This window comes from Bacillus rossius, chromosome 1 (genome assembly GCF_032445375.1).
Source record: "Bacillus rossius redtenbacheri isolate Brsri chromosome 1, Brsri_v3, whole genome shotgun sequence".
Lineage (NCBI taxonomy): Eukaryota > Metazoa > Arthropoda > Insecta > Phasmatodea > Bacillidae > Bacillus > Bacillus rossius.
Window position 1 is genome coordinate 218,622,353 of NC_086330.1, and position 23,619 is coordinate 218,645,971.

At 35.1% G+C, this 23,619-nt stretch overlaps 1 protein-coding gene across 2 annotated transcripts in view; it reads left to right on the forward strand.

Annotated features, from left to right (window-relative positions):
- The window catches only part of LOC134527289 (uncharacterized), a 488,639-nt gene that overhangs the window by 413,655 nt on the left and 51,365 nt on the right, over window positions 1-23,619 (forward strand). For both annotated transcript variants that reach the window (XM_063359834.1, XM_063359833.1), the window contains one exon: window positions 16,957-17,296. In XM_063359834.1, coding sequence (XP_063215904.1) covers window positions 16,957-17,296 — 340 coding nt within the window. The remainder of the gene's footprint in view (window positions 1-16,956; window positions 17,297-23,619) is intronic.

Sequence of the window (23,619 nt, forward strand, 5' to 3'; positions counted from 1 at the left end):
GTATTTGGTGTGTATTAAGGTTTAAAACAATTTTCACGACACTTGAGATATTAAAGTGGTATTACTGTTATCCATTTTGGTAGTCAAAATAACCTCCCTTTCAGAGAAAAATAACACCGATTTTCCAGAAAAATAACCTCGAATTCTGTGAACAAATAAACACGAAAAGTGCATACCCCTACCCATAAGTTACAAGAAAATGACATTGACTGAAGATTGGCAATGGCTTGAGAAAGTTTCTCAGAGATTCTCGTTTTCACAGAAGCATATGGGTTTTTTGGAATTTCGTTCCTGGAGAATGTGGTTCTGGATGGTACTGTGTATAACAGTTGAGCAGACTGCATGAGTTTCTGGAAATGTTTATTTTCTACTACACTTTCTACTACACTGTACGGCAGCATAGAATCAGCCAACCATTCAGCAATGTTTCTTGTCATGAATTTTGCCTTTGGATGATGAGACGACCAGTAGTAGGTATCTTCAATACGTCTTTGTTTTTATGGGCCTGGTGGTGAAGAATCAGTATTTACGAACAGTTGCCATAACGGTTCTTGCTGCGTCTCTTATTCTTTCTCCACAATTGGGTGTTGCGTCAAATGCCTTATGAGAACTGATGTGCTACCATAGCTTGTTTTAAGACTTCTACTGCACGTCTTGCATTTGGCAGTTAGTTTATCGTTGTTTATTGCAAAGTAGTTCCAGAGACGTGTCTTTGTTTTTGTCAGCCATGTTAAACATTAAATAAACAAATAAAACCATAACATGGAACGTAACCTACTGCCGCAAGTAAAATTTTACAGCATTATTGTGAGTAATAATACCTACTCGTGTAAAACTCCCCTATTTTTGTAGACCTCAAATTACCCTCAGAAACCGTAAAAATAAAATTTAATTATATTTTTACTACGTGAGTAGAAAAAAACTATAGTGCTGCGTCTCTTGTCAGCCATAGCGTAAAACCGCCTGTTAGTGATGCACGGGCCAATCATAGCAGTCCCTGGTGATTTTTGTTAATTTTTTTCTTTGATTTTTCAGTCAAACAAGATATTAGATATTTCAATTTAATTCAAGTAAACACAATAATTAATACAGATATAAAATTAAAATGTATATTATTATACACAGGAAATGATAAAGCGGTATACTATTAAAATAATGTCTCGTTTAGTGCTGTGTTTCAGGCTAGTCATTGCTCGTTTATTTTCAGTTTTGACAATAATCATATTTTCTTGGGATCATTTTTATCGGAAGTTATGGAATTTTTAAATAGTTTCGGTATTAAGCGTGCCATTTTCATAAACATTTGTTGTCTGTTATTTTGTTTTAGGCCAAATGGCCGGTTGTTGTCAATAGTAGCTCAATTTTTTTTTTTTTACGTGGCCAATTTTTGGTTATTCCCTAAAATACCGGGAAAAATATTATTCCCTCCCAATGGGATAAAAGTAACGCCCTCCCGAAGTTTTTCCTGAAAGTCGAGATCCCGCCAACCACTAGTGAATACTTACATGCACACACACACACACACACACACACACACACACACACACACACACATATATATATTCTTGTTTTAACTATGTCATTTTTCACCATTTTTTAATGTTGCCTTTTTATTATATCAATATAATCATATTATTAATATGTGCCACAATGCATGTTTAAAAAGTTTATTCTGTGAAATTAAAACTAACCATTTTCATTAAATCAACACTGTCCAGCAGTTCGACGGTAAAAATAAAAAAATGTTAGTGATGTTTCCACAAGGCCGGCTGCATGGCCTCCTTTCTTGCCTTACTTTGTCCTTTCACTTAATATAAGGGATAGGGTTTTGTAGCATGTCCATAATAAAATACTATTCAACCTATTTAAAATTGTATAGCTGCTTTTGGTTTAGTCACCACAAACTATGGGAAATGGGTGGGGAGAGAATGAATCACATATATATATATATATTTATAACTAATCAATTTTTAATTGATACATTCGTGACTTAGAATATATAATTTTGTGAATGAGACAGACTTTACTACTAGGAAGTGTAAAAAATCAGTGTAAGAAAATTTTCATGAATTGCTCACTTATTTTTAATGTCTGAATTAATTTAATTTTGAAATCTTTGGAATATTACTACTGTACATGGATTTTTTAATATATTTTAATTAGGACAAAAAAAAATTCCCAGGCAGGTTAATTGAAACAAATATATAAAATTTGAGTGCTGTCAAATATGTGGCACATATGATTGGCAAGAATCATTTTAAAAATCATTCTTTGTGTTTCTTATTCTCCCAGATTCAATCAAAACATTACCTAGCTGCTAGAAATTAATTTTTTTATTTTGTGTGTGTGTTTCAAATCAGTTAATACATTTGAGTTTGATTTGCTCTTCTGGTTTTTGATTCATTATTTATTTGGGGTGCAAATAATTGTAGGCTACATATGCTAAAATCAAACTTTTTTAATAATTTTATAATAATTACACAGGCCAACAAGAGAAAAAAAATTTTGGTGCTTAAGATTTTGGAACTGATTTTAGCCATAATTTTTTTTTATCAGCTCTGCTTTTTAGATAATTAAGAAAAGAATTCAAACCGCCTGCTTGACTCAAGCCACTTCGTCACAGGGATATCCCAGGATGGGAATCTCATTCTTCATTACAATGTTTCAACTAAATTTGATGTCAGTTTGTGAGTTTTAGCAGTCTAGAATAGATTGAAGTTGATAAAGAATGAGTTCCAGTAGAAGAAGTTGTGTGAATAGAGCTGATGTTTTTTTGCTACATATGCGGAGAATACACATTAAAAGATAACAGGCTGTTGGTGACCTTGTAAAGAGAGATTATCATGGATACTTTGGTGATAAGTTTGGTGATCACTGATCAGGATAAATGCTAGGCACCGCATCATGTTTGTAAAACTTGTACAGAACATTTACGCCAGTGGACTGCGAAAAAAGAAAAAGTTTGAAATTTGTCTATGCCGATGGTTTGGAGGGCATCCAAAAACCACATCAATGACTATTTCTGTCTAGTAAATATTACTGAAATCAATCGAAACAACTGTAGCAAGTGGACTTATCCTTATGTAGTCTCTGCAAGATCCCCGGTCATTCACTCGGAGGAAGAACCGATCCCAGCATTTCACCAGCTTCCAGAGCTTTCTGAGGACGAATGTTGTCCCTATAACCAAACTTCTGATACTAATGAAGATGACAGTGATTAAGGGGATGTCAACAATTCCTCAGCGTTTCAACTGGGATGAGTTAAATGTTCTCGTCAGAGAGCTTAACCTGTCAAAAGAAGCTTCTTTATTACTGGCATCCAGGTTGAAGGAAAAAATTTTACTGAAACAACTAACCAAAATTAATTTTTATTTACAAGAAAGAAAGGTCTGCTACCATTCTTCTCTCAAGAAGAAAATCTTTTATTTTGTCACGATATTAGAGGACTCCTGGAAAAAATGAATCTTCCTGAATACTTTCCAGTTGACTGGCGCGTATTTATTGATAGCTCAAAGCAAAGCTTGAAATGTGTTCTTCTGCACAATGGGAGAAAATATGGTTCAATACCAATTGCTCATTCAACGACAATGAAAGAAACATATAGCACCATAGCTTTGGTCTTGGAGAAGATAGATATCGTGAACACCAATGGGTGATATGTGTGGACTTTCTCTTCGAACAGCAAAGTTGCCACACCAAGTTGCCACACCAGATATCCTTGTTCCTTGTGCCTCTGGGATAGCATAGACAATAAACAAAACATACCTCTGGATTGGACAAGAGTGGCCTTAGAGAGAAGACATGGTTGTTAGAGGTAAAAAGGTTATTAATGAATCCTTAGTTGAACGAGAGAAAAAACATCTTCCCTCCATTGCATATCAAGCTGGGCCTTATGAAACAGTTTGTAAATTTAGGAGACAGCAATGAGGAGCAAGGTGGAAGATTTTATTAAGATATTAAAATTGTGGAGAACCGCTATCAAAGAAGATGGAATACGCAAATGATGGCATATTAGCTGGAGTTTAAAATTGGACTGTTCCAAGATATATTCAAGACGTTCACAAAAAGAAGCTTCCGAAGGTTGAGTGACTAGTTGGTTCCATCGATGACTTGATACTAACTACAATAGAACCCCTTTTTTACACTATTGAAGGGGGTGTCTGAAAATGTTGTAAAATGTGGGAAAGTGTAAAATAAGGGAAATGTATGAAAAATCTTTTTTTTCTCAGAGAACTGTGTATTATATGTCCTAAACATATTGTACTCTGATATACACATAATTATTCATTATGAGTGTGTGAAGCATATCTAAAAAGAATAATTGTACACTTAGGTACTATATTTACATTCTGTAGAGTGTACAGGTAAGCATACAGTCTATGTTTATACTTTCATACTTAATTAGCAATTCATAATAACATGACTTTTTCAGGTTAAAAATATTACCAAAAATATAAAACATATGGAAAGTGTACTAAATCAAAGGTATATTTTTCAAAGAAAAAAAAATAATGAATGTGTACATTTGAGGCCCTTGCACCCACAAACCATTCCTTCAAAAGTACTTCAACTTCCTCATATTTTGGTGCGCGAAAGGAATTTTCTTCTCTTAGAAAAACCACCACACTGAGATGCATTTTCTTCAATAATTTCGCGATTTTTCACAATTTTGTTCAGAGTTAAAACTGACACGCCTGATTAGATTGAAATTAGAACATCTTAAAATTATCTGGAACAGAATAAATATCATTGACTCAAATTAGATAAAATAACCCATTAAACTACCCAAAAGAAATTTTCTCAACCATCGTTATCTTCCCTTGCAGACCATAGAACTATTGTAGATTCACTCTTTGTTCTTAACTGCTACAAATCAAAAAAAAAAAAAAATAAGTATCTCCTAGAAAATTCAATAGTTGTCAACTCTCAACCTTCTGTACTCTTTACAGAAATAATGACCTCATTTACTGGCTGATCACTAATTGCAATAAATTTAACCTGTTTCACCTATGTCAATAAATTAATATTTTCTCAATTTTATCTTTTATATTTTTCATTGTTTTGTCCCATTGTTATTATTTATTACATTTATCACTGTATTTTTTTAATTATTGTAATTAGTTGTTTTTGTTTTTTTATAACTTTTCTGTGGTTTTGTTTGAATTTTCAATGTTGTATCTTTGTATCTGTTTGTTTTTGTCTTTAACTGTTGTTATCACTGCAAGTATGTGGTACACTCCTCATATGATGGCCATATGCGGTTGTCTTGCCTGCTATGGTGGCGACGAGGGGGAGGCTATATATTTTAAGTGATATGGTTGTATTTGTCCTATGTTTCATGCCCACTACCAAAGTCTTAAGACTGTCAGTGGGCATGTAACAAAATTAAATAAATATATTCAGGTGATTACCTCAAAAAATCTAATAAAACTATAAATTATGAATATACATTGTCCTTACATACACACTTTCTAAAAAATTTTGTCTTCATTGTCAGAAAAACAATTCAAAGGGATTTTACATATTCTTTTGTGCATAACATGCTTAGTACACTGAGAGTTTGGTTCTTGAAGGGTAACTTTTTTTTTGTCATTCTTGTCATGGCTATCTGGCAATATTGGTAGACCATGGCACAGTGTCTCTTCATGCACCTAAACTATAAGGCATTTTAACAACAATCATGGAATATTGTAATCAGGGAAAAATCAGGGAATTTTTGTTTGGTAGGTTGTAGTTGGCAATACATTTTTTGTTTATTGATCAGTTTGCATTGACGTAGCATCAAGTGTATATCCCCTCCAGTTTTTATTTTTGAATGGCAAATAACGAACAGTTCCCATGTCCATTTTCTTGTATTTACCATCGGATTCAGAAGTGGCGTCAAATCACGTTATACAAACTGGTTCAAGCTGGTCTGTTATCCTGCTGACTTGACGTGCTGCGGCATGTGCTTCCCGCGCTCGGATAATACCAAGTTGTTTCAGCTTACTTAACATCAGTGTTCTTGGGGCATACCACATCTTAGTGTTTACTGCAAGCATTTTGGGAGCTCTCTCCTCTGTTGACATTTGAAATATTCTGCAGGTATCTATGGATGGCCCCAACAAAACTGGGCATTTTTGTTAGCTTTGAAAATATATATCACAGACACTTTTGGTGAAGATTCACCATCATTGCTAGAAATTGGTAGCTGTGGGTTTCATACAGTCCATGGTGCTTTCAAAACTGGAACTAATGCTACACGATGGGACGTTGTTAGTTTTTTGAGGTACAGTTACTATTTGTTTAAGCACGTACCTGCAAGGAGGGCAGATTACATTAGAATATCTGGATCAGAGCTTTTCCCAAGAAATTTTGTGCTATCAGATGGTTGTAAATACTGCAGTTGCTGAGCGTGCCATGAAAACATTACCCCACCTAAAGAAATTTGTTAGTGAAGTTTCTATTTCATCTGTCTCTTTCAATGTAGTGAAAAGTGCTCTTGAAGATAATCTTCTAGAAGTAAAATTGACATTCTTCCACTCTGGCATCAGAGCTGGAATTGTTTCTTACAAGGTTCCAAAGTGAAGCACCCATGGCACCTTTTCTCTATGATACACTGGTAGACATTTTATTAGCTTTGGCAGGAAAGTTTGTGAAATCAGAGGTACTGAAGAGCTTTAGGGAGAAACACAATGTATCTCGATTGGATGTAGATAACCAGGAAAATCTATTGACTGCTAACAATATCAAGTTGGGTTATGTAGTACGCCATGCCATCAAGAAAGAGAAAGTACCAGAAAAGTCTATCCTGTTACTAAAAAATGATGTTAGGACTTGTCTTAAGGTTATGGTAAAAGTCCCCTGAAGTACAAACTTACCAAGGGAATTTCCTGCGTATGTCCGTCTGTGGCTTTAAATTCGGGTGTGAGGAAACAGCGTGGGAAGTACAGTTTAGAATGTTGTCTTCAAAACAGGTGGCTATCAGGACAAGAAGCTGATAACATTGTGCGATCATATGAGTTGGTATGTTCCTCGCAAGATTCTGAAGCACTTGTGGATGCTCATTCTTAAGGCACATACAGTAGCTGCTAAAACAGGCCTTCTAAAGTTTGTGAGGATGATGTTGGTACTTTCCCATGGAAATGCATCATTGGAAAGAGGATTTTCAGTGAATTCTAATCTGCTGACTGAAAACTTGCAGGAAGAAACACTGATTGCACAAAGACAACTGTACGACTTTGTTCAACGTTCTGGAGGTGTAGAGCATGTTGATATCACAAAGTCCATGTTACAGTATGTAAGAAATGCTAGTTATAGGTATAAGGAAGCTCTGCAAACCAAACAAAAAGAAAAGGAAGCTACAGACAAGAAGAAGGCAGAAAAAAGAATAGTTGAAGAGGAGATCAAGGCGTTGTAGTTGAAGAAGGCTCGTTCTAAAGCAAGTGCAATAGACGCAAAAGTTGAGTCACTGCGAAATTGATGGGAGCTTCCTTTTACTAATGTTTTTGCAAAAGTAAGTGTGTGAAATATTTGTAGCAGCATGTTTTATTTGCCATCAATTTAGTCACTTTGGCCACGTCTGGAAGAAGGTAAATTTTTTTTTCCTTATTTAAGTGAGTTGAAATACTTTGAAACCCGTCAATGTACTATTTTGCAGTTTTTTCAGTTCCGTGGAATGTCGTAATTGTGTTAAAGAAAACCTGAAAAAATTCAGTTTTAGACCTGGAAAACCTGGAAAATTCAGGGAATTTAATTTACTAGATCTGGTAGACAACCTGAACAATACAAAATCAATTATTTTTTAATAAAAAAAAATGTTATTCTAGCCATAAAATCTTGAAAATAATTTGTGGTTAGTAACAAGCAATTCTAGTACAGTTAAATCTCAATTATCCGGGCCCGGATTATTTGATTTTCGGGTTATCCATAATTAAATTTTATTTAATTATTAGTTTGTTGTTTTCTGAAGCTGTAAAAAAAACTATGGCATTGCTCAGGCGCATTCCTTCGCTTGGCCATTCAGTATTTTTAACCATCTTGGTTCCTTGTCAGTGAGCTGTTTGGCCCACTCTTTGTGTCACCCACCCCCTCCCCCTCAGTTGTCGCATTTGACACACTCTAAACCCAAGGGGGCCCTGACTGCTGTTCACGCGCCGTTGTGCTAACTGCCCACCCCAACGGCCTGGCAGTCGTCGCGAGTGCTTGCCTTTCTGGCATTCGGCTGGACGAAGGAACACTGGGCTGAAAAAAAGACCAACCAGAATTGGTGTGTGAGCAGTATGCGCTATCTTTAGCAGTGTTGAGTTAACTTTCTCTCTTCATGCATTGTAAATGACTGTCAACTAGCAATGTTCGTGAAGGTAATCTTTACGTATCTTATCATGACAGGTTTTCATGGTGCCAACAATGTCGTTTTCTCATGCTATTTATATCCAATGCTTTAACTGCAACATTTCATGGCGAACACTACCACCATGGCTCCGCAAGATGCGCACATATTGCTGCATCCCTCTTGGATTTATTGGATTTATAGAAACTTTTCTGGGAGAATTGGTGTATTGAATTGGTACTTATATATAGAGACATGCATATTTCGCGATTGCGATAAAACAAATTTTTACGCGAATTTGAGTACATTTTTAAGAATAACGTGAATTTCTCACATTTTGGATAATAACGCGAAATCCTTGTATTTTCTGCGAACAGTCAGAACATTTTTCTCATTCGAACACGGCAATTCAATTTGTAAATACAGTAACAAACGTGAAACAACAACAACAACAAAAAACCAAAGATAACTACGCACAGAGTGTATAGCAAGTTGACGAACAATACACAGCACACAAGTTTTCCGTTGCAGAAATAAGTCGTTTGATGGCACAGATCGTATCGATCTTAAACAAAATGGTGTTGTGATCGCGCTCGCGAGCAAGCAGTCGTGTGTATGTTCGATATATTTTGATATTCGGCTCGCCTGGACAGTCGATTCTCACGGAGTTTACAGCAGGTTGTTTCTCGTAGCGTTGTTTGTCCATTGCGTCCATGTTTATTAACCAAATATCATATTTAAAATGCAAACACGGTGACGATTCGTAACATTCTGTTGTGCGCAAGTTAAAGTTTAACGGGTCGAATTTTGTTACCGATAGTTTTCAACGTCTGTGAAACATATTAAAGGTGTACAATTTAAACTTTGGCTAAAACATTAGGCCTATTAAAATTCTTAAAGTGCCGGTAACTGCAAAACAGCGAGCCTCTAAATTTTCTCAACACAGACTAAATGCTAGTGATTCAACCACACTTTTTTGTTGTCACTGCAATGTCACAGTCTCTTGGGATAGGAAAGACATGTAGGCAGTGAAAAACACAAGAAGCGTGTATCTTCATTGCAAGGCTCATCTAGTACGTCTGAACGCCAGTCGTCAATATCTTCAGCATTTCAGACAGCAAATATATGTCCAAAAAGACAAAAAGTTGGAATTTATAAAGGAAACAACAGAGACCTTTATAAAGGCAAATATATACCCCTTGAAAAGTTTGATGATCCTAATATCAGGGCACGGCTGAACAAATACATCGAAGGTGCTGGAGACCTGCCACTTGCAAGAACAGTCCATGAGAGAAATATGTAGGGGACATAGCCAAATGCAGAATTGAAGATGCCAAAACTGCATTAAAGGACAAAAAAATTGACATACTGTGCGACAAAACAACAGATAAAATGGGTAGGTGTGTATTTGTTGTTTTGTTTAGAATTCTGAATCTTCAACAGGATAAACCAGAAATATTTGTTGCAGGAGTTCACTTTCTTGAAGCTGCTATTGCCACAAACTGTGTGAGGGCAATTTTAGATTCACTCAAAATGTACAATCAGTATGGTGATGTGTTCTCAGTAGTAACCGATGCTGCTCGTTATATGACCAAGGCTGTTAGTATTCTTGAAGTAATCCTTGGAGACCAGTTAACGCATGTCCAGTGCTGGGCACATAAGTTAAACCTTGTTGGCAATGTCTGGGTGAAAGATTTGCCTGAGTTGAACAATGCTATGAGCAAAATAAAAAATGTGTTCAACAACACCAGGAAAAGAAGGCACTTGTATGCTAGCTTTCTTGAAGAAAAGCACGGAGAGAAACGTCCATTGTTCCCACTTCCTGTTGTTACTAGATGGAATTCCTGGTTCAACAGCATTTTTTATGTAGCAGACTACATACATGACATTGTTGATTTCTGCAAAACAGATGAAGTAAAGGCAACACAAAATTCAGGGATTGAGTTTCTGAGTCTACTCACAGAAAATGACATTTCTCTCATTCTTTGTCAAGCTGTCTTTGTGAAAGAGCATGCCAAGAGCCTTGTAGAGCTAATAAAGAAACTTGAAGGTTCTTTGTATCCAACTGCCCATTCACTATATGGGGACTTGCAAGATATAAAAAAATATGTGAAAACATCACTCGTGGCATTTATTTTGAGGCAACCAGTAGAGCCTTGTCTAACATGCCCCCTGCTAAAGCTGCTGAAGCTAAAGTGTCCATCACAAGAACAGCAATACAAGCCCTTTCCAAACTGAACTCTCTCATGACAACTGACCCAAATAGAAAGAGATTTGAAGCAATTCAAATTTTTGGTCAGGAAAGTTTGTTGCTTGCTAAATTAAACCCAGAAATGGTGCAGAAACTGAAAACTGTCCATAGTCTCTACTCCATAAGCACTGAAGAATTAACAGCTGGTTTTGGTCAACTTCAGGACATTGTTACAAAACAAATGGAAACAGACAATTCAGTGGACGTAGTGAAGTCATTGAATGTAGTAAAGCTGTCACAACCATTGTTTGCTTCCAGCTGCCTGGAAGCCATCTGGATGCCTTCTGCAAACATTGACTGTGAACGATTTTTGTCCTCATATAACACAGTCCTAACAGACCGCAGGACAAATTTAAGTGAGGCTAATTTGTGTATCATGGCTACTTTTGCTTTCGAGAGCTTAAGTTTGAGGATTTTGTCCCATGCGTTTATGTCACTATTTTAGAGAGTTCATATTTATTCTTGCTGGTTTAGATACTAAAATATTTTCAATACTGTATGTAAAAAGTGATGTCTACATTCAATTGTAAATTACTGCTGCTAGTGCAACTGTACAATACAAGAATGTGTCTAAAATTTCAAGGTATGCTTAACTTAATTTTTTAAATTTATAGTGCTAAAACTATTTAAAAAATAACACCGCTTTTGATGTATGATAACACCACTTTTAAGGGTAAATAACAACGAATTTTGCTATAAAATAAACCCCAAACTGCATGTCTCTACATATTCCTCCAGCGTAGCACATGTTTCCCTGCGTGATAGTTTTTTGAAAGGACGAGGAACTGAGGAAAAGGAATAACTTGCCGCTGGGGGTGTAAAAATAAACACAGGGGTTTTGGGGGGGGGGGGGGGTGTTTGTTGTCTTGATGCCTCTCCAGCAGGCGGAGAAAGAGAGAAAGACAGCGTGGCGACACAGTGCCTTATTGCTTACTGTCCAATAAGCTGAGACCAAGCACACAAAGACTTCACTTGTGCTCAGAATTCTACTGCAGACAAATATATGGTGGTACCCATTGTGGTGTGCTTTTGTTCTTCTATCTCTATCTCTGTCTCTGTCCAACAAATTGTGACTTCATTCTGGAGATACTTTGATTAGTTGGTGTAGGGAAATGTACGTTAAAATTTGTTGAAATGTTGTTAAAATGGCGATTATCAACTAATGTTGAAGTTTATGGCAGTTTGAATTCCATTAAAGCAAATTAGAAGATACATTAGATACCTGTAATTTTTTTAATTGCCACATTTATGTCTAAATAATTTTTTTTATCGGTTGTTTTCTCTTTCTCTGTCCGACTTAAGTTTCAAATGAATGAGAGCATTTAAGTTTGCCCAGTTTTCAATATATATTGGAGCTTTTTTTTTTTTGTGAAATACATATACAACACAAGTTTAGCTAAAATAAAGCCATATATTTGTAGCACTGACTCCAGTTAATTGTTTGCATGAACATGACGAGTGCCAATCGTTGATGAACACATACATAATAAAATTGTTTACATAAATAAATAACTGTATGTAATAAGAAACTTCTGCACGGGAAAATAAACTGGTAATTGAAAATGCTGGAAAAAAAAAAACTCTTGCTTAATTTAGTTTACCATCATCCGAAAAAGCCACTTCTTTCAAAAACCAAGGTTAGGAAATTAATACTCGTTAATACTCGTCGTTGCGATGGAAAACACTATAAAAAGTATCATGTTAATTTCTCATTATACAAATCTTTTAATATTTAATTTTTAAAGTTTTCAAAAATTTTGAGTTTTTTCTTTTTCTGCAGTTTTAACTGCAGATCAGCCATTCTGCTTCCCTGAACTTACTTAACACACCTTAGACTTCTCTATTTACAGCTTGAATCTCTTTTTAAAATAATCGTAATTTCTTGGAGAAGATGCTCTGCTAAAATAAAAAAATTATAATTGTAGAAAATAAAGTTTTTTTTTTGTACTAGCCCTATGTGTCCTGATTAATGTTGATTAATATTTTTAATGTTGCTAACGTAACCTATTCAAACATTTACACCAATTTATAGTCTTTTAAATGCAGATTGTATAACATAAGCAAACGTTCACACCATTTTACAGTGTTTGAAATAAGAGTCAGCTAATCCAACCAGCCATTCATAAGATCTAATAGTATTTTTACTGCAGCTAACTAAACCTTACCAACCATTCAAATGATTTTACAGTATTGTAGCTAACCTAACATAACTAAAAATTATAATAAAACGGCAAACTACCGATAAACTACTAGAAATATCTAAATGCCAATTTACAGAAACATTAAAAAATATCAAGTTAAAAAAATCATTTAGATCTTTTTTTTAAAAATTCAGATAATTACTATAATAATTACTTATAGAATGAAGTAAAACGTACTCTGAAGAATGGCAATTAACATTGCAGATCTATATACCACAATTTTTTGTTATTACACCTATCCCTCACTTAGCACAACTAATTTGTTCCTAAAAATGCACGTGTTATTCGAAATTGCGTATTCTGAAGCATTAGTTTCCATAAATAGCAAGGCTAATTTATTTTTTGTGTTCCAAAATTGTGTAGGAAAATATACTTTATATAATATAAATGTGTTGAATTACACTCGACTATAAATATGTCACACCATTTATCTTTATATGCCTCCCATCGCACTTTGTATGACAAATACGACACCGTGTAATGGGAGATACATGGTTAGGTACTTTATCGTCAGTCGGCTGGCTGACTTGCCCGCCCGGACGTGACCTTCAACTCACGTCGCGTACCTTTCCAAACCATCCTTTACTGACAGTGAAACCGATATTACTGCCCAGATAGTTACATTTTAATTTTTCAAATTAATTAAAGTGCTTATTCGCATATCACCACCTGGTTCACACCAATCCTGTCACGCTAATGATTATTTTTTTTGTTGCAACATTCATTTAACAACCTTTTCCACGTGAAGCATCTGTTCATTTCTGTTCCGGTATATAATGTCAAATATATTCCCGCTAGTACAAACTTACGTAAACTTTTGGTAAGAGTCCTTAGTTCGTACGATTGTGCGCACAGTTGACTTGCTTAAAACTAAAGTGCAACCAACATAAGCGTGGCCTTCATGATAATCTGCGCACCGTAATACTTCTAGTTTTGTCTCAAATACTTGAACACGATGCATTATGAATGATCAAGCACGCACAGGTACCGGAAGCTGAATGGGCAGACGTTGCTTTTGTTTGAGTGAATTCCATGCTGCTAGCTAGACTGCGTACACGGCCCTGTTTGTGGCCAGGTGACAACGGTACGGCACGGTGGCATACGCCCGGATGTAAAAACATTTGGTCCTTTACACTCCATAGCCACAATTTAACTTGCGATAGCTAATGTTTGTACAACAGCCAATAGCGTAGACAGACCTACGTGCGCATCTCTTCCCCCCTTGTTTGGCTAACTGTATCCAACGGCACTTCTGTTGTTTACAGAAATTGAAACAGACTTCGTGGCGTCACGCCCAAATTTTTTTTTGCCTGCCGAGATTTCGTGCTGACTGAAATTTACAGACATGCTATTCAAGACTGGGGCAGTAAAATTCACATTGCGCTAAATTAATCCGCTCATTCTGAAGACGTGCTAAGTGAGGGATCGGTGTACTATCAACAAAACATTACAGAAACTTATCAATTAACTGCAAATTTTGGTTTTCCATTTCCAGTCATTACTTAGGGACACGTTTAAAAGTTTCCAAAGTTAATGTAATTATTCCAGTAATACAAGTAAAAATATATGTTAGTTTATGTGGCAATATAAGATACATTTGGTGGCTAAATGAAATCTAAACATTAATACTAATTACAATGAACTCGTATCTGTATCCTGCAATCGTAACAGAGAGCCAATTCAAAAAATAAAACATTAACTTATAAAAAATTTTGCTTAACTGTTTAAGCCAATGCCCACAAAAAAAATATATTTTCTCAACATCTGTTACTATAAAAAAATTGGTTGTCTGTAAAGTCGGTTTACGGACGATAGTTTAACGTGACAACATCATAACAAAACATCGATGAAATGATTGCATACTTTTATGAATAAAATTAAATAATTTTTATTTTAATAATAAAAGAATAAATACTTGAAATTATACTAACAATCAGATTTTTAAAATGCAAGAATAATTAACCTTTATTGCCGAAATTGGTGTTGTAATAAGCAATGAAAACCACATTAACTTTTCACTTCACTATATAAACAGTCAACGAAACAGTTCACGTGTAGATTACTTGTAATTAATTTTAAAAACTGGCGTTTAGCTATAAAGTTTAAATATAATTATGAACAAGTTTTCATATAAATAAACTGTAATCAAATATCTAACATAATATATTATTACTGCACTCGCCGACAGATGCTACTTTTTGACGTGACAACGTCTAATAAATCGATGAACGCCAGCTGCACGCGCAAAAAAGTGTCCCGTTACGCACATTGTTCCATTACGCTGTGTCCTGTTACGCTCATTGTACGCTTGCGCCGCATCTATCTCTCTTTAACTCGACTGTTTATAAAGTGGAGTGAAAAATTAATGTGGTTTTCATTGCTTATTACAACAACAATTTCGGCAATAAAGGTTAATTATTCTTGCATTTTAAAAATCTGATTACTAGTATAATTTCAAGTATTTATTCTTTTATTATTAAAATAAAAATGATTCAATTTTATTCATAAAGTATGCAATCATTTCATCAATGTTTTGTTTTGACGTCATGTTAAACTATCGTCCGTAAACCGACTTTGCAGACAACCAATTTTTTATTAAAATAAAAATGATTCAATTTTATTCATAAAAGTATGCAATCATTTCATCAATGTTTTGTTATGACGTCACGTTAAACTATTGTCCGTAAACCGACTTTACAGACAACCAATTTTTTTTAATAATAAAAGAATAAATACTTTAAATATTTCATATTACACATTTACAAACAAAGTTTTAAGTTTTTACTTCTTTTGGTGCGGCGCAAGCGTACAATGAGTTAACGGGACACTTTTTTGTGTGTGCAGCCGGCGTTCATTGATTTATTAGACGTCACGTCAAAATCTTAATTTTAAAATTCATGAAACCCTACCGCCTTACTTTGTGATTAACTATTGTTTAAATTGGTCTTTTTGCCGAGTTACAGTTTTAAAAGAAAGTGTAATGCTTTATTTAATTACTGTCATTTGAGCAACCATATTACACACACACAAATAAGCATTTTCTCATTTCATATTATAAAACCTGTGCTAGATTAGTGCCAATATCATCTGCAATCTCCAACGTGACGTGACGTAAGTGCGCAGAATGATAAAAAAATGTCCGCAGATCTGGCAGGTCCGTATACGATTTAAGCCATGGTGTTACCCAAATTTGAGGGCGGCTCTTACTATAACATGGATTATCCGGGGGTTTTTTTACAGGATTTCAACTATCCGGGCATTGGTAGGTTCCAATTAACACATTTACATGGATAATCCGGAGTTTACTCTAGATACTAAAATAAAAGTTTAATGTTTTCTATTTCTAGGGAAGAATTTATTTATTTGTTGGAACATGTCTCCATATATCTCACAGTGTTATGAATCATCTCTTCATAACTTATTTATTTTCGTGCATGTTTGTTAAAGAATTTTTTTAAAAAATTTCCATCAAAAACATATATTACACTAAATTATATTTAAAAAAAAATAGTTTTTATTTTATAACAAGTATGCGTACAGTACACATTATATTATGATTCTAGGATGAGCTACACCGAACGGTTCATGCCACATATAAGCTTGTTTTAACATCAAATCAGTCCAATTCAAAGAAATTTACCTTAAACTTATTATTATTATTTTCCTATCACTGATATGAACTATTGAGTGTTCATTAAGATAGCATGATTGCTTCATACGTGCAAACGCAGTAATAAAAGATTGCATACTGCTACAAATAATATATTGGCTCCAAGTCTACAACATGGCCAAATCACTGCAAAAATGGGAAGTAATTTAACCACTCTGCCTGTATTGCATTTAATTTGAATCAAATTTATACTTTGAAAGTTGAAGCTGGCTCTGTTTCATTATCAACATTGGCTCCGATACTGATATTTTTTTTATTTTTTTGCGAAATGTTGCTGTAATGTTTAGTAGTTTTACATGATCAGTTGTCTGTCAAGTGTAACAATCTCATGGCCACAGTGGTTAATACAACTGCCAGCCCAGCCCATTTCCTCTTGCTCGTACAGTCAACTGATACAAGTATCTGTAATCATGACGTATTTGAGAGTTGCCTCATTAATAATCAAAAATATTAATTTGTCATTGGTGTAGAATACGTTGGTAGATGCTGGTAGATGATATGGCAGGAGTTGGTGTGGTTGCAGCGGGGACAGGTTCGTGTTCGGGCACCACTACCTGCGTCCCCACGAGACCTACCACGAGCCCACGCGCAAGTTCTTCGCCAACGAGGTGATGCGCGTGCCGCTGTACGAGATAGTGCCCGTGGAGTTGGTCATGGGCCACTGCTGGGTGCTGGACCTCAACACGTACTGCAAGGGGCGGCCGGTGGGCGCACCGGAGGAGCACGTCTACATCTGCGAGTACCGTGTCGACAAGACCGCGCATCTCTTCTCCAAGATCGCCAAGCCTCGCGTCAACATCTGCACCAAGTCGTACGCCTTCGATGCCTTCGACCAGCGCCTCCGTCCCCAGCGCACCTATACCGTGAGTGCCGCTCATTTAATGAAAATTTCATTAAATACTTTGGTATTTAATAGAATAGTTGTTGAAATCTGAACCTCTAACTTAATACTTTGTTGATAAATTATTTTCTGGTGCAGTTTATGTATTTAAATTAACTAACCATTTTCCAGGTATTTTTTAATGACTTCAAAAATGTAAAAATATCCATCACCTTGCATTTTTTAATGAAGCATTGTGTCTTAGAGAAGATTTTATACTACTTTTTTGGCTTGGCATAGTGTAGAGCATACCTTGAAATAACTCTGGAAACACTGTTGTTTCACTTTTTCCGTTGTGATTAGTAGAGACTGAGAACCATTTTTGTTAGAATTTTCTGAGATTCTTGGGCAAGTTAGAAGAAAATTCTCAATTACTAAAGAATAATAATTATTAATGCAAAAATTTAACTTCTTAAAGAATACAGCAGTAATTTAACTTAAAAAAATTAAACATAAAAAACTATTTCATTGTATAACTTAGACAATACTTCAAAGTTGGTCAAACCTAAAAATGTTCAGTGTCTATTAAAAATAATAATTTTGAAATCCTCTTGCAATCAGTATCACATACTAGAAATGAAATTGTCTGAAAATCTTTGGGCCATTTGAGTTGATCCCAGTTTGGTATTTATAAATTAGAGTCGAGTCAAGAAAATTACTTTCAGAGGTTTGTTTTTATTATATTTTTTTGAGGTAGCCAGTTCTTGGGTCGCACTATCATTTGTAGACAAGCTCAAGTCACCATGTGATTGATGAACGAGTACATTGGACAAGTATTAAAAATAATATTATATATTCTTGTTAGTTAAAAAACTTTATTACGTTGGTGCACTGTGCTGAAAAATACGCACTGGGCGGAACTTCCGGTACCACATATTTGTCAAAAAAACCTCGATCAGGCTTCGTGGGTCACCTACTTTTTTTTTTTTTTTTAATGTAGTATTAAAGTGGATTTTCCTACAATACTAAGCATCAAAAGAATTGCATGCAGAAACCACTATTCGAGATAAAAAAAAATTAATTTTGGAAAATAGTTGATCATCCTACTAATATTATATTGTAAGTATGGATGGATGTTTGTTACTCTTTCACGTAAAAACTACTGAATGTATTGGAATGAAATTTGGCCTACAGCTAGCTTATAACCTGGATTAACACACAGACCCCATATTAATATGAAATTCCATCCCTAAGGGAGTGAAAAAGTGATAATTTCATTTTATAACAGAAAAAATCATAGGTCATAGACATACAAATAGTGAGTGAGTGTCATTTCTCTATGTCTAACACACAATTATACACATAGTAAGATCTGGCTAATTAATATTTTTCTCCTTGGTGAGACCAGTCCGCTTAGTGGAGCTCGCAGCGGCTAGCAAAATAAAGGCCCTAATAACAGTTTTGTTCTTAACTTCTTCAATAGATAAAGTTGCCTTGAATTTTAAACGCACCATCGTTTGATGCGTTTGTCATGTCTTTAATTTTCGTTTGTTTGTGCCGTATGCGTTCCTATACCATTCATCCGATTGCGATGAAAGTTTGGTGATTTGTTATGCGCATGCCCATGAAGCTGGAGCACGAATTGTGCCAAAAAATGTGTTTATTTCATTTTATATAACGGCACTTGGTCTGTTTTTGTTGTATAAGTATGCACGCATGACACAATTTATTTAAATATAAAAGAGAAACAGAGATAGAGTGATATATATTTATATAGAGTTAGAGACGGAGAGATAAGTTGAGATAGAGCGAGGTATAGAGAATGAAATGGGTTAGATAAAGAGATATACCTACAGATGTATAGAGCTATATAGAGACTTATATATAGAAGATATAGAGATAGTGGGAAGTATATATGTATATATAAAGAGATAAATAGAGATAGAGAGATACATAGATGTATATAGATGTGTATGTATGTATGTATATATATATATATATATATATATATATATATATATATATATATATATATATAGAGAGAGAGAGAGAGAGAGAGAGAGAGAGAGAGAGAGAGAGAGAGAGAGAGAGATGGATAGATGATTTTTATATGTGGAACTACTTCAAACATATTACAAAACAAAACTGAATGTGGCATTGCAATGCAGGCCGAGCATTAGCTAGATAATGGAATCTTTTCAATATTAGTAATCTCTTATTTTCCAGCTTTTTTCTATATTGCTTTATAAAGTCTAAATTACATACAGACCAGGTAAATAACTATAAACTGGCAGAACGTCTGTTGGGATCTGAAAGTGATACAAATTAATTTTCACACTTAAAATTCAAATCAAGAAGACAATTACTGTGTACATCTTATTTTGAAAAAGGTCCCCTTCACCCTGTGTTCAGCCCGGGCAACGCCGGGTATTGTAGCTGGTTGGTAATATTTCATAAATCAACAAAATATGTTTTATCTTCATTTAGGTTAAATGTTTTTTTTATGCCTTAAAAACATGCGTTATATCATAAGCACTATTAATAATGGTCCCACTCCCAAGTCTAACTTGCTTTGTCAAAATGTGCAGTTACAATTGCCAAAATCTAACTTTAGAACCATCTACTCATGCAGTTACTCCTGCCAGAGTCTGACTCTGGCATGTCCACTCATGCAATTACTCCTGCCAGAGTCTGACTCTGGCATGTCCACTCATGCAATTACTCCTGCCAAGATCTGACTCTTGCATCATTCACTTGTGTGTCTACTTCTGCCAGATTCTACAAAGTCTGACACTGGCATTGTCAACTTTTGGAATAGTTTTTGCCTTTGTCTCCTTTGCTCTTCATCCACATTTTTTATATGTGCATTTTTTAATTAATATTATTTTGATCTAATAATTTTTTATTTATTAGTGTTGTATTGTATATCCAATGGTCTTCATCTTATTTCCAATTTTCAAGCAGTTTAGTGTATCACGCTGGCCGCGGGAGATAGAAACGGAAAGCAGTATGGTGTGCAATATGTGGGCAAAAGTTATGACAGGTATTACCATAAGAAGGAGGTGTAAAATGTATTATTTTCTGTTGAATTAGTTGGTCATACTATAGTTAATGTAAAAAAATTGACAGTGAGTCTTTGTCACTGAACTTCACTAAATTTTGACTGTTTTACTAGAAAGTAGTGTATAACGGTGTATCATTACATTCTTAGGTGTTAATGAAACAAAAAATATATTTAGCCGAAATCAGCACATCATTCTTGCTATCTGCCGAGGTGAACTGTAACTATAGTTAGTGCTATAACACACCGCTAGATAGTAGCACCTAAGAATGCTACGTATCTAAAGTGTTATGTATTCATCTGCAGATATTACAGGCTCTACAACAGACGTTTCGCATAAGTACATTGTATTCATCATAGGCTGTTGCCAACACCGGTTTTTTTATGTGAAGCGAATATCAAATTGATTATTTAAAATATTTGCAAAATCAAATTGAATTGCTACAATTTTACTCATTGAGGCTGTATTACACTTATTTTTAGAAAATACTGAATGAAATAAAAAAAAAATTATTTTAACATTTGTTAAAATATGATAAAATCAAAAGGGTCCCATGTGTGACACCATTCAATAGATATACGTACATAAAATTAATTTTGTGCATTCAAAAAAGTATACCTGGGTGTCTTTTTTTATTTATTTACTTATTTACTTACTTACTTACTTACTTGCTTACTTACTTACTTAGTTCACACAACTAGTCGACACGTGCGGAATTCCTCAGTGCGCACCAAATCATTTTGTATGGCATTCCATTCTTTAAAAATTTGGGAGAAATGACATTTTGAAGAAGAATAGAAAAAAGTAAATGGATGTCCGTACAAAAGAAGACATCTAATTGAACACATCAGTACAAATAGCTGTTGTTGTTGTTGTTGTTGTTGTTGTTGTTGTTGTTGTTGTTGTTGGTTTTTTTTTTTTTCCAGCAGTATTATATTCAAATGCACCAATAATATACGCGTTTACAAAACCTCTTTAAATACAGTGTTGGAAGTGATGATGTGATCATCGTTCACTTTTTGTTTGTATGTATCTTCATTACTAACTGATGCCATGAGACATAAATGTAAGAGGTTATGTTTGTAGGTTATGTTTGTGATACAAAATATCAACAGTAATTACAAAAGTACTTATAAGAAAAGTCTGACGGGTTAGAAGTTTTGGTTGGGTGTTTTATTGGCGGAATTTTTTGGTTAAGTTGGAGGATCCTCAAAGATTTCTTTATCATAAGTTCTGTTTATTATGACGGAAGTGCAATTTAAAAAAGAAATATGTAAGCGCTGATGTTTCAAGTGGATATCCAATTATATGTTTATCAAATCCAATTCGATATCTATCGAAAAATTGACGCACCCATTAAAGGACCTCTTCTTAGATTATTTTAAATCTCAAATTTAAGAGAAGCGGTACATTTTTAGACAGTGGGTCTATTTTTCGTCATTAGCCGGCACAATAAGCTTTAAAATGAGGGGTAAATCATGGAATTTGATAAAGGAATAAGGAAGATCCCGCGGACCGACAGAAAAACAGGCTAGAGAAATAATATATATGATATAGTCACTCGTGAGCTATAATGATTTTCAGTATCATATTTAATTATAAGTATCCATCAGTAAACTACTATGGTATCACTTTTTTTAAATCAGTTATTTTAGTCAAGAGTGAAAGAATGTGGAGTTTTGTAGACTTAAACCATGATATATCAGCAGTATATTGCTGACTATGATGACAATGCCCATTTTAAGAGATGTTTAAGTAGCTAGTTGGACAAACCACTTGGTCAATTAATTGGCAGAAAAAAAATATTGCCTGAAGTAGCAAATTGAATTTTATGGATGTTGCATGCTTTTCCTATGAAATGCAAGTATAAAAGACAAATCATTAACTAATATGTTAAAAATCTGTCAGGCTAAACAGTGTATAATCAAAATTAAGAGGATGATATTTTCTATTGTATCTTATGGTAGTGGTTTTATTTATTGTTGTTAAATTCAACCAGGTTTTAATTACACGAACAAACAATTGTGACAATATCTGCAGTAGATAATCAATTCCAGAAGTAATAGTTCTGGAAATTTTAAAACCATCCGCAAACAGAAAACCAGTACAGTCAAACCTCTCTGAAACGACCCCTCACGGTTCCCAGGAATAGGGTCGTAATAGAGGGGGGGTCGTAATAGATGTTTTCCGAAATTTTCAGTCGATTTCAAACATACACACACACACACACACACACACACACACACACACACACACACACACACACACACACACACACCACCCACCCACCCCCCAACCGCTACTCGCTAAGAAACCAGCCGTACAATGGCAGGATGCTGTCACTCACAATGCTAGACGGCTTTGCTTTAAACCCACTTCAACCTTCATGACAAGTCCGTCGCCCTACAGGCCACCTCTAAAGAAAATATGTCAAAAGACGGTTTATTTTTACTGGTTAGTTTACATGTACGTTTTCTGCTTGCCGTAATTAAATACACTAGAACCCCGATGTAACGAACCCCGGATTTAACGATGCAGTGATTTTACGAATACATTCTCTACATTCTCGAGAACCGTCAAAAAATTGGATATTTTGACCAAAATGTGAAAATCAGAAAAAAAATTTAAAAAAACGAAATGAAAGATCATTAAAATCTGTTAATTTTAACACACAGCGTATTTTAATAACAAAAAAATAATGGGACATTTCCTTTAAAAATATGGCAGCGGTAGGTTCTGCAACGCGAGTGGGCGCACACGAAGCTCGCCCGGCTGGCTGGCGGCAGCAGCTTCATGACGCATAAGCTCACCCCTCCATCCTCTTGGTAACATTCTTCAAGGCAAGCTCATCCCTCCCAGACACAAACCATCCATTGTCCTCCCTTATAACACCCCAACTTCGCTCCCGTTTGAAAAACCTTCAGTGAGAAAATGCTCATTTCACCCTCCCTTCTCCCGTAAAATTGGGCTATTATGAATGGGGTACTAAAGCGGTGAGGGAGGGGTAAGGTCGTTGTAAATATTTTCGGACCCTTCCCTCCCCGGCAAACACGCCCAAAAAAAAGTATGTCAAAATATGTCACTTTTCACACCAAGTTCGAGTTCAGTCATCTCTGGCAATGAATTTACAAGGTTTCAAACTTAAATATAAATGAATTTTAATAGCAAGGGTCCTATGAAAAGGAATATACCGAATAAAATCAAGCTACTGTTACCAAACAAAGCATAAAACGGCCCAATGCGTGGTGGCTTCGTTATTGCTCGCGCGAGAGGCGAAACGTGGAATGTTAGATGAAAGATAAGT